Here is a 12,267-nt window from a genome sequence, read left to right on the forward strand (position 1 = left end):
CAAAATATTCTATGGATGTCCTCTTTGGATATGCCTTCAATACCAATATACCAATTGAAAATAAAATAAAACAAAACAAAACAAAACAAGATCTATTAATTTCAAAGCTTCATAACAAGTTATTCTGCATTCTTGGTTACTTTAGTTTCTTCTCCCTTTTTCCCTCCCTGCCATTGTCGGACATAATTTTCTCAGCTGTTCCAAGCCAGAGAGGAGAAGTGATGGTGCTTGGGAATAGAAAACCCCCGGCTCAAGAGAAAAACTCAGAACTGGAGTGTAGCTGGGAACATCTCAACAAGCAGAGAATCTAAGATCTAAGGCCTTGTTTACATTCCCTGCATAAGAAAGAACAACTAACTAAGCCCTATAAGAAGAATAACTAGAGTTTCAAAACAAAATTGAAGGCTCAACATTCTACTCTATTCCTTCCATCCCCTCTCAAAAGTGACTACCAAAATTATCTTTTTATACCAAACCGTGCCTTACTAAACATCTCAATAACATTAAACTATAATTTCTAAAATTCAACCTCTCCAGCATTTTTCCAACCACCAAATGATTCAATCTCATGTTAACAACCTAACTTACCACTGTAGTCAATCTTTTCCACCATCCTATGTCCCATCCAACCCAAGTTTTTCCCTCTTCTACATTTACGTATTTTTCCCCTAATCCATCCCACATCTTCCCTTGTAGTTTTCCTTCTGTTTTATGACAACACCTCTTAATCTATCTAGAAAACTTGGAGATCACTGACTTAATATTGATTACAAATGACTTTCAATGATTTATATTTACTAATCACCCCCCCCAATGAAATACATTAGTAAAATTCAGGTCAAAGACACATTTAATCAATTGGGATGACATTTATGAAAGCGTTACGAAAAAATATGGCTAATTTACCTTTTGAAATGCTAACTGCAATGAGGACCAGTAACATTAAGCTGAGGATTCTGAAAATACATTACCAGATTGATGGTATCTGAGAATTTGTATGTTCCTACCAACCGTGTGCAATAATCTCACTTCATGACAAATTATAAAACTGGTCTTTGAACAGTGAAAGCCAAACCACTTGTTACAAATATTTGCCTGAGATGATTCCAACATATTTGAAAGAGTCAGAGAGTTAAACCATGCAGTAACACATAGCTTTAAAATGGCAGTCCAGACATTAAGGAAACATACAAAGTTCAACAGTTTGGACTGGTACAAATTTCAAATGCATAAAAAGTTATTTTGAGAATATTAAAATAATTTGAGGCCTATTTACTTTATGAAAGTACTCACCTGACTCTTGCAAGTATCTATATACCAAGAAGTTGACCTCATCACTGCTTATACTCATCTTTATTCCCACTTAAACCATGAGGTCACAACACAGGATATAACCCTAAAAATAAAACAAAGTTAATTAAGTATTTTCTCAATAAAATATTTTAAACAAAATGTAAACAATGTTGTAAAAACCATTTGATTTTATTAAATAATGTAAAATGAAGGTTAGATATTGCCTATTAATCAACCCTAACAAATAAAGTTACTTCCAATAATTAGTAATAGATTATACAACAAAAACACAGCTGGGTCTCTTTTCCTGCAACATATTGGCAAAAATGATTCAAAATTTACAAAAGGGCCTTTGGCATCATATTTTAATGATTATATCAAATAGCATAAAAAGTCGTTCCTTTTTTCTCCTTAACTGTAAAAAACAGTATATTTGAAGAATCAGAATATTATTTAGGAAAAGACTGATTTTAGACTACTGGATGAGGGATGAGCCATCCATGCTGGTCTTGTCTACGTAATTCAGTAGAATTTGAAGTCTCTAACTTCTCAACATCTAATCTGCAATGTTCAAGTTTCAAAAAGCTCTAGGAATATAGAAGGCAGAGAGGTTAGAGTACAGTTCTGAAAACTCAAATGATATTCTCAGAAGGAAGGAAAGACGGAAACTGAGACATAACTTAAATATGTCCTAATTATATTTATCCGTTCTCATGTCACAGAAAGGATTTAAAGAAAAGGTCAGCAAACTTTTCCTGTACAGAGCCCATCAGTAAATATGTTAGCCTTTGGCAGTCATATAGTCACTGCTACAACTACTCAATCTGCAGTTGTAGTGCAAAAGCAGAAACCATGTTCCAATAAAACAATTTAGCAACACTAAAATTTGAATTTCATCTGACATTGTTGTGTCATAAAATATTTTTCTTTTGATTTCTTTTTCAGCACTTAAAAAATTTAAAAACCTTTTTTAGTTTGTGGTCCTTATAAAACGTTAGTGGGCCAGATTTGGCCCACAGACTATAGATTCTTCGTCCCTTGTTTAAAAAAAGGATATATTGACATCTATTCAGTATAAAAGGGTATCTAATCATTGGCCTATGCTGAGTGTCCTGTCGCATCATGGATCTCTTACGATGCAGGGTTAAGAGTATATTTAAAAATCACAAATTAATAAGCACTTGAGCAGGCTACTATGTGACAGGAACTGCTACTGCTGTAAACTGTGGAAAACCTGGTGACTAAACACTCATCGAGCTTATCTCAGAAAAAAAGAAAGACAAACAAGGAGGTAATAACAATTCCCCCTTGGAAATACACAGAGGAAGCGCTAACCAAACTTAGCAGTCTGGGAATACTTCTCCAGTGTTTAGACCTAAAGGACAGATAGGAGGAGAGCGAGAACATGAATATTTGGGGAGGAAGGCAAGGAACAGAAGCAATCCAGTGAGCAGCAACAGTCGGTGGAAGGGCTGGGGGAAGAAAAGGAAAGAAAACATGAAGTAAGGCTTGGGAGGGGCCTTGAAACCATCACGTAAGAGAAAATTAATGCCCTAAAAGGTTTTAAGCAGGGAGGGGGAATGACCACATTTATGTTTTAAAAAGATCATCCAGAATTCTAATACGAAGAACAGACTAGAAGGAAAGGGAGCCAAGTTAGAAGGGTGCTGGAGTAACCCAGGAGAAGACTAAAACCTGGCCTGTGGCATTAGAGCTGAAGAGAAATACTAGGATTCCAAAGATATTCAGGAAGCAGACTCAAGGGTGATTGACTGGACACAGAGTTCAGGAAAAGGGAAGAATCTTTTAGGACATCTGGATGAGTAGTACTTCATTTACTGAGATGAGAAACCATGGAGGAAAAGTAATGACCACCTTCATGTGAAGAAAAAAGCACCTCACCCCCGCCCCGATTTAACTCAAATACCACAATTAATCACCTGAATGTGATACACATATACATCACACTTAACAGAATGATAAAGGTAAATACTCCTATGATAATTGTGGCTCAAGACTCCTTGTCTAGATGTCCCTGTGGCACAGCAGATGATTTGTGCTCTGGAGGATATCTTGCTCTATTCTATCCTGACCCACAGTAATGTGTAATAATGTGCTCAGCACACGTAGTAGGTACTCAACAGTCAATTTCGAAAGCCTGTTGACTGAATGATTTAAAAAATAAAACCACACCACCCATTGTATCATTATAAGAATTTAAATCACAACTTGACCAATCATAGGTATCTGTTTGTCAGGGGAACAATGAGTCACTGCTTGATGAAGAGGATTTCCCAAAATGAGATTGGTTAGGTGGAATTCTAGTAAAAGACTGGTAAAGAAAACAGAGTAAGTATTCTTTTTCTCTAATACATCATTCAGTCCAATATTCAAATAATGAATAATGGCACTGAAGTACCTATGTAAAAAATTTCAACAATGCCTGGTTCCAATAAGCAAAGGTCACCAAAATGTCCCAACTTAAAGCAGTGATCGTGGGTGCTTCTGCATCACCTAATATATTCCAGGGCAAAGAAAAACACAAGTCAAAATGATATAGATTATTATCTATAAAAATTCCCATAATAAATACATATTATTGGTGGTATATTTTTTAAAGTCAACAAGAAACACTAAACATGAAGAACAGGAAAGTTCTTATCTGTTCAAATTGTTATGAATGGGTTTCTTACATTGATCATGGTACCAGATTAGTTTCTGTAACCAAAAGTTACAGAACCAAATTTTTTTTTAAAGGGAAGAGGGTAAATTGTTCAAATTTCAAAAGGGTTACTAGCTCTAGTCCTGCTTCAGCTAGCTCTTATATTCCCGGAGAGAAAGAACATTATTGTTTTCCCTTATACCAAGTATATCCCTAGGATGGACAAAGCACTGTGCTAAGAGCTAGGAATAGATAGACGAAATAAAGTTGTCCCAAGCCTTGCAGAATTGACAGTTTTTCAGTGAAGAGAAACATACAAACAAATGTGTCCTTGAAAAGAAAAAAACAAAAACAAAAAAAAAAACCCAGCAAAGTCAATGCAATCCTGCATTAAAAGTTTCAGTCACAGTAGCAATAAAATTACATGGACTCTGTAAAGACCTGAGTTTATCCACTTTCAAAGACACATAATTCTAGAATATGCTTTCATATGAAACTGGTCTGTTTAAATTCTAACATCAAAAGGTCACCTGAAAAGAACAGGAAATTAGACAACATTTCAGAAACTAACACAACCCTGTAAAGCAATTATACTCTACTTAACAAACAAACAAACATTAAGACATTCCCTGCTTGAAAACTTCAGTATTCACTTTCAAAACACCTTAAAAACCTGTATGCCAGGGAACAAAATTGGAGAAAATGCCACCACTTCATTAATGGACTCACTATAGCTTTGCAGAACTGGTCCGTTTTGATTTGTTTGTTTATACATCTATAATATGATGTAGTCTTCATCTGCCCCAGGTGAAGACCAGATACTCATACTAGCTATCACCGATTTTCACGGTGCACATAAAAACCTTACCACTGTACTTCCTCCATCGTGGTATCTTTCAGAACAACTACCCTTAAACAAGGTCACAAAACAACAGTGAGACACTCATCCAATCTTTACCCTATACCAAAGAGGTCCAGGCCTCAATGTCACGCCTGGTAGAGGTTACTATGTGTAAAATAAGTCCTGCCTTCAAGGAGCTGATGGACTCAAACAAGATATCCAAAATAAACCAACACGTCCTAAAATCACAAAGCATTTTATTTGTATATTCTGCTGGATCATACCTATTCATCCTTAAATAGTAAATGACTGAGTTCTAAAAAAAAAAAAAAAAATTAAATACCTCTGTACTTTCCTAAGTCTCAGAAACAGCTTGTAAAATAATAAAAGCTTTTATTCAAAACTCCCATCAGTTACAGGCAATCAATTACTTAATTCAAGACCCACAGCTATATTAAAGTATCCAGAAGTAAAACCAAAAATTACAATCGAAACCAATATTTAGCCAAGTGTTTATATTTTAAAGCACACTTAATATTTTAAATGTTTAGTATGAAATATCTTACTTCAAGACTTTATAGACAATAATCTAGCAAATATTACAAAAACAGGACTGCTGATGCAATTCAGCTATGATTCCTTCAACTGAATACGTATGGCATTTTCAGCACCACAAAACTGAGTTCAGCATTCACAAACTGGATAATAACTGCTCCAAATATTAACCATCTCCTCGTTTGTTCTTCTACACATCTAGCACTGTATTCCTGCCTTTGGCCTCAAATAGGACAGATACCATATTCTTTTCTGATACCATTTCTGGAGCATACCAGGGCCCAACTATGATCGTAAATCACATTATTTTAAATTTACAAGATTGAAAAAACAGTAAAACTTATGGACAGAGAGAAAAAAAACAATAAAGATATTCTTAAATCTCCTGCTTACAACACACTATTTAGAGGTCTGAAAACCCTCTGCATTATCCAAAGTCAAATGTACAATCAAAATTTCTTTATCCTACAAAAATAATTTAGTCCAAAATGTATAGTGGTGGCATAGTATCCCATAACAGACACATTAGTTTCACTTTTGCTTTGTTCAACATTTAGATGATTCTAAATTTTCATTATTCTAAGACTCCTATAAGAATACTTATGCTTAAAGTTGTTTTATCTTCCATTTCTTTTTGGTAGGTGTGCATTTATGAATAGTCCTCAAGATCAGGAAAAGTCCCTACAAGTAAATTACCAGACAAAGGGAATAGCTAAATAGCTATTGTGATTCTTAATGAATACCAACAAATTAGATCCACTCAAAAGACAGCCAATTCAGGACCCCTCAAGCTGAAACATTAGGAAAATGTTCAACTTAACCAATAATAAACAACAACAGCAACAACAAGAACATGTTGGCCATAACATTAGCAAACATTTAAAAATAATACTCAATATTATCAAGATTGGTGACAAAAGAGAAACTGTATCTTTAAACACAGTATCTACAACTACTGGCCATAGCTGTTTAATAGTTGAAAAAAAGAGCAACAATATTAAAAGTTGCTAAAAGAACTCTGATGTTAAAATAACAGTTGTTTTAATATTGACAAATAATTATCAAACAATGTAACCCTGGACATGTTGGGATACCCTTCCAAATAAACATTAATGACCCACAGGGGCCCAAGGTGATTGGTATGTTGAGAGTCCATCTAGCAGAAAGGATGACTCAGGCTTCTCTGGAACTCAGCAGCTGAGACATGGGGTGACCACAATTAGCAAGATGAAGAAAACTGTGGCTTGCCTCTTGTAGCATTCACTGACACTATCTGCGAAAGACAATACTACTTTACTACTACTGCTTCCATTTGGAGACCTATTCCATTCTCAGCCCTGTGGTTTAAATGGGATGGACCTCCTGGTCCAAAGGAAGGCATTTATTTGCTTAAGCCAACCAGCAAATCATATCTTTGGTTTAGGGCTGACATTCCTCCTCCACAGACTCACAGCATACCCCACATATCCCAACTCAATCACTCCCAGTAAGTGAAACACGAGAAGACGTGTGCTGGTTTCTATGAAAGTCAACCTCCTCCCTTCACAGGAGTGGGCAGGCAACAAGGGCACTCTGTGAAGCCTGGGATGAATGTGCATCACTGAGGTCAGAACAGAGCTATCAGAGACAAAGAGAAGGAGGGCAGAGCAGAGACAAGAGAAACTGCGTCCTTGATGACATTAAACATCTATTGTGCAACTGGATCAAATGCTATCTGAAGTTAATTTACCACAGTATTTTGGTTGAAGAAGTCAAAAATGAATTTTATTGTATAATCCAGTGAAGATTTGTCAGTTGCAACCTAAAGAGAGCAGACAACCCAAGAAATGTTTTAAAACAAGAAAGTGACTAAAGTCAGTGATAGACTACATTTGGAGAGATAAGGAGTGGAGAGGGGGGTGGGAATCCAAAAATTCCCAGTTGTTTCCAGACTAGAAAGTGGAAAGACTTACCTAGAGAAATGCGCTGCCTAGAGAGCACAGGCCTCTGGGGAGTCACACTTTATATGTGTTAAACTAGAGGTAAAACAGGACATCCCAGCAGAAATGCTCCAGAGTATAATACTACAATTCACTGCTCATGGAAAGTGGTACCTCTGGTTCTGTTCCCTTCATACAGGAAGGTCAAACTTCCAGTTACTTATATTACTTTGGGGTGACAAACCAACCCAAACAAATGCTGACTAGATACATTTGTGAGGATGGGGCAAAGACAAGTGAAAAGTAAACACTACAATGGTGATGAATTAACAAAGCCTATGGGGGGAAAATGCACTAAAGCACTACTTTTCTGACAGATCTATTTTATTCACTCGTTTAAAACTGGATGAGTACTTCCAATGTGTAAGGCACTATGACAGGTGCTAGAGCCATGGCTACCCAATGCCAGGACCAGATCTTGTTGGGAAGACAGAGAACAATTAACTCCAACTTAGGTAAGAAAAACTACAGAAAATTATGATAGCATACACCCTGAGGCTGGGGGTGCAGACAGGTGAAGGATGTAAAATGTGGGTGGCTTACAGGTTTCTGTAATAGGCACAGTGTTGGAAGAACTAATTTTCCTTTTAATTCAAAATGTCTGGAGCACACCAAGTTGCCTTTGCTCCCATCTGTGTGTACACTGCTTCTCATTAATTTGATAAGGAAAATGAAACAGGAGACTATTTGCATTTATTGAGTAGCTGCTACATGCTATGTATGGGGCTAGGTCACATACACATTATATAATTTCCTCTTCAGTATTATCTTCCTCATTTTAACGCAAGAGCACCGACACATGAGAATTACATTTCTACATACAGATCTGGGCATTCAGAAATGTTACTCAAATACTATACTGACTTTCCTCAGAGAAGAAAAAAAAAAGTATGGAATGTATAATGTAAAAGAATGTAATAACTATAAAAAGAATCAAAATTCTCAGCACTAGGCGGTCCTAGGAAGTTGCTAATTCCAAGCCATGACATACGTTGCCAAGGATAAATGTACAGCACAGGTTATCACTACACACCTTACATGGACCTTGATATGACTGACTGGCAGTCCTAAATGGTCAGCCACCACTACAGTCACAAACAAACTGCTTATAACACCCTGCTAAATAACAGCTTCTAAACTCACAAAGAATCATGTATCAAAATTTGTTGGATATAAATTCTCAATCTGCCTGTGAAGTAAAGTAACAGTTCATCCACTGCCACGCTATCTCAATGGGTTATCATATGAAATTGTCAAATTGTCTTGTTAAAACCACGACACACTGCAAAAATACCAAACTAGGACAACTAACAACAACAACAACAAAACAAAGTGTATGGAAGGGAAATGAAATAGAGGAAAGAAATTAAATCAATTTATCCATTAGCGAAGTCATTGGTGGTTATTACTATCTCACGGCTGAATTGTGCCCCTCTAGAATTCATACGTTGAAGCCCAACCTCCAGTATCTTAGAATTTGACTTTATTTGGAGATGGGGTCTTTAAAGAGGTGATTATGTTAAAATGAAGCCATTAGGGTAAACCTTTAATAATGTGACTATAACTCAACGTGACTAGTGTCCTTTTAAGAGGAGGAAGAGACACGAGGAGTGCATGTGCACAGAGGAAAGACCGTGTGAGGAGGCAAGGAGAAGGCGGCCACCTGCAAGTCAAGGAGAGGCTTCAGGAGACACCAAACCTGCCGCCACCTTGATCTTGGACGTCCAGCTTCCAGAACTGGGAGGAAATAAAATTCTGTTGTTTTATAAGCCACCCAGTCTGGGGTATTGTGTTATGGTAGCCCTAGCAAACTGATACATACCCATCATCCCAAATTCTGTAAAACTCTGATCATTCATTGGAGAACTTTAAAATTATCACTGTTAAGTTCACGATTGCTAGGCTCTGCCTTTCTGAAAATTTGCCTCTGTCCTTAGGAACCTATCCTGTCCTGTAATTGTCAAAGACGACGACATTAACAGGATACATTAACACTTCATAACCCTCTTCCCTGCAGTACCCGCTTGTCTCCCCCACTCCCCATGCAACACTCTCATGAACGGCACAAAAAAAATGCATTATGCTTCATTTCCCGCTACATTAAAAACAGTAATTAAAATCCTACTAATGTTAGGTAATAACACTTTTGTGTACATACACACATAAAATATGGTACAATGAAGGAAGGTGTATTCTGAGACTTAGTTCTGAAGTCTTTGGCAATATAGCTTAAAATGTGTATAAAGTACATTTTCAACTTCTGCAATGCTAAATTTTAAAAGATTTCACAAAATTGTATTAGACTAAATGAAATCATGTTTACAAAACTTACTTTTGTAAATTGTAAAATGCAACAAATCAGGATTTAGAAACACATTATCTCAAGAAAAAAAAAATTAAGCTCTAACTGAAATATGTATTTCAGCTTATTTTAATACTAACCAAATTTAAAACAAAATATAAAACCCAGTACAATAAAACCAAATTATTTGACTGATTTCTTAAAGCATTAATGACAACAACAGCAGACATACATTTTATAATAAGAGCATTAGCCCTGGACTACAATCATGGTTTCTTTGTCAGACATTTTAAGGATGTCTTTTCATCGATGCCTGTAACATTAAGTCCAAAGAGAAGCACAGTAGTGCATTTCCTTAAAACAAACAAAAATTCTACCACTCCTGACATTAGGATAAATGCTGAATTTAAACTATATTTTTAAAGACCCAATCTCATGAGATAATTTTTACTCATACTATTAAAAAGGAGAAAATATCCTTTTAAAATAATTAGCTCTGTACCTCATTTTTTAATGTAAGTTTTTTAAGGGTATCTTTAATAATTAGAATATAATGTCCTAGTGAAAAAGTCTATAGTACCCCACCCCCACCCAAGAGAAAGAGATACAATTAAAAAAAAAAAAAAAGGTAGACAAGATAGTTTGTGAAGGGAAACTAGCAAGCACTAGCACTGACTTGTACCTTCCAATTTTGGCACATGAGCATCTTTCAGATAATTTTACTAAGAGTGTGCCTGGCAATATGTATATTTTACACAAACGTTAATTTCTTATTTATTTATTTTTTTAACACAAGCATACCTCGTTTTATTGTCCTTAAGTGTTTGTTTTTTTTTTTTTAACAAATTGAAGGCTTGTGACAACCCTGCATTGTCAAAATGACGGTAATTATTAGCAATAAAGTATTTTTTAAATTAAGGTATATATCTGTTAAGACATAATGCTATTATCACACACTTAATGGACTAAGGTATTGTATAAATGTAACTTTTATATGCACTGGGAAACCAAAAAATTCATGTGACTCGTTTTATTGTAGTGGTCTGACCGAACCTGCAGTATCTCTGAAGTATGGCTGTAAGTTGTAGGCAATTTTTGTGCTGTTATAGTTTTTTTTTTTGGTTGTTGTTGCTTTGTTTGTTTTGTTATCAGATTAACGGTCAACAAAGTTGGTGAATCTTAAGAATTTAAAGCATAACTGAGAAGGGATAAACTTCTAAATTGCTTTTCCTTTCCTTTTCCACTGGAATCCAGAGCTCTTGTGTAAATTAAAGATAACATGAGAGAGAAATAAGATCTCAGGTATCCTGTATGATTTTAGACAAATCTTCTGGGCCTGTTTCCTCATCTAGAAAATGAGGAAAGTGAAGCAGATAGTAGTCTCTTTCACTTTTAAACTTCAATGATTTGAGTCAGTACAAGTACACAGAGTATTACACGTAAATCTTGCAGGCTAAGAGAGAGTACCAGATCACATAGTGATTTTTAATAAAGCATTTTTTAATAGGCTTACAAGTGCATGAGAGGATTTTTAAAACTGTCAGACCTCAGATGGACATCTCCAGGAATTAGGAAAAGGGAAAATAAATGAGTCCACCTCATTAAGAAATATTTAAGAACTTATTATGCATAATGCTTATTAGGACCAGCTATCCTTTATAAATACTGACTTATATAAAAGCATAGGCAAAAGGTATATCAAACCAATTTTTCATTAGCAACTGAGACTTCTAATGTCAATCATTCGATTCAACTGTGATCTATACCAGGGGTTTACAAACTTCGGCCTGTGTGTAAATTCCAACCCATCACCCATTTTTGTTTAGCCCACAATACCCTGTGGTTTTCACAAAACGATGAACTGTTTTTACAGAACATGTGTCGTTGATTTGATGATAGGGAATACTAACTTTGAATCCCAATTAAGCAATTTTAAGAGTCTCAGCAAAGCTCTCTAGACTGAGAAGAGTAAACTAGCATGCATTATGTGATGAGTCAACTTTAAAGTTCAACCCACATTCGCTACAGTTCTTCCTTTTCATACCCAAGAAGCCTCTGATGAGCTGCTTCATGGTCCACAAGTGTGGACTTCAACTTCCCAAACATATAAAAAAGTGGTTGTTCACATAGATGTCTTCTAAAACCCCTTTAAAATATAAAACTATATGATTCAAGGATGGACTCAATAAACATGCGTTAAATGATTGAATAAATTATAGTCAAGGTATGCTGACAGGGGAATAAAGAAGGACAAGAAATGAAAACACTAAGGAAACAGAAGATAGGTCATAGTTCTGGTCTATCTTTTTCAACTATTGAGCAGTAATTAGTCATTCCCAGTCAGTCTGGGAAGGAAAAGTCTGGAAATGAAAGTCAGGTAAGAAAATAAAAATCAAGACCCTAGTCCCCTCCCACTAGCAAGAGAAGCTCTGAGTTTGCGGGAATGGGAACCAATATAAGAGTGGTAACAGGATTTTCTCAGTTTAAAAACTTACTATTCTGGCTTTGGAACAGAAATGTTACAAGGACCCGGTAAGACTGGAATGCAGCTAAAACTTTAAGACGACAGTCACCTGAATGAATGGAAACTTGGCTTAAAACTGAGATATCGCAGGCAAAATAAACAGAATAAGGT

General features: G+C 35.8%; 1 protein-coding gene across 6 annotated transcripts in view; it reads right to left on the reverse strand.

Annotated features, from left to right (window-relative positions):
- TBL1XR1 (TBL1X/Y related 1) overlaps nucleotides 1-12,267 on the reverse strand; it is a 179,187-nt gene that overhangs the window by 41,674 nt on the left and 125,246 nt on the right. For 4 of the 6 annotated variants that reach the window (XM_082458983.1, XM_082458985.1, XM_082458986.1 and 1 more), the window contains one exon: nucleotides 1,294-1,396. The exons of the other annotated variants lie outside the window; for them this stretch is intronic. In XM_082458983.1, coding sequence (XP_082315109.1) covers nucleotides 1,294-1,351 — 58 coding nt within the window. In that variant the 5' untranslated portion in view covers nucleotides 1,352-1,396. The remainder of the gene's footprint in view (nucleotides 1-1,293; nucleotides 1,397-12,267) is intronic. 6 annotated transcript variants of the gene reach the window in all.

Source organism: Balaenoptera physalus (assembly GCF_965194825.1).
Source record: "Balaenoptera physalus genome assembly, chromosome: 4".
Taxonomy (NCBI): domain Eukaryota; kingdom Metazoa; phylum Chordata; class Mammalia; order Artiodactyla; family Balaenopteridae; genus Balaenoptera; species Balaenoptera physalus.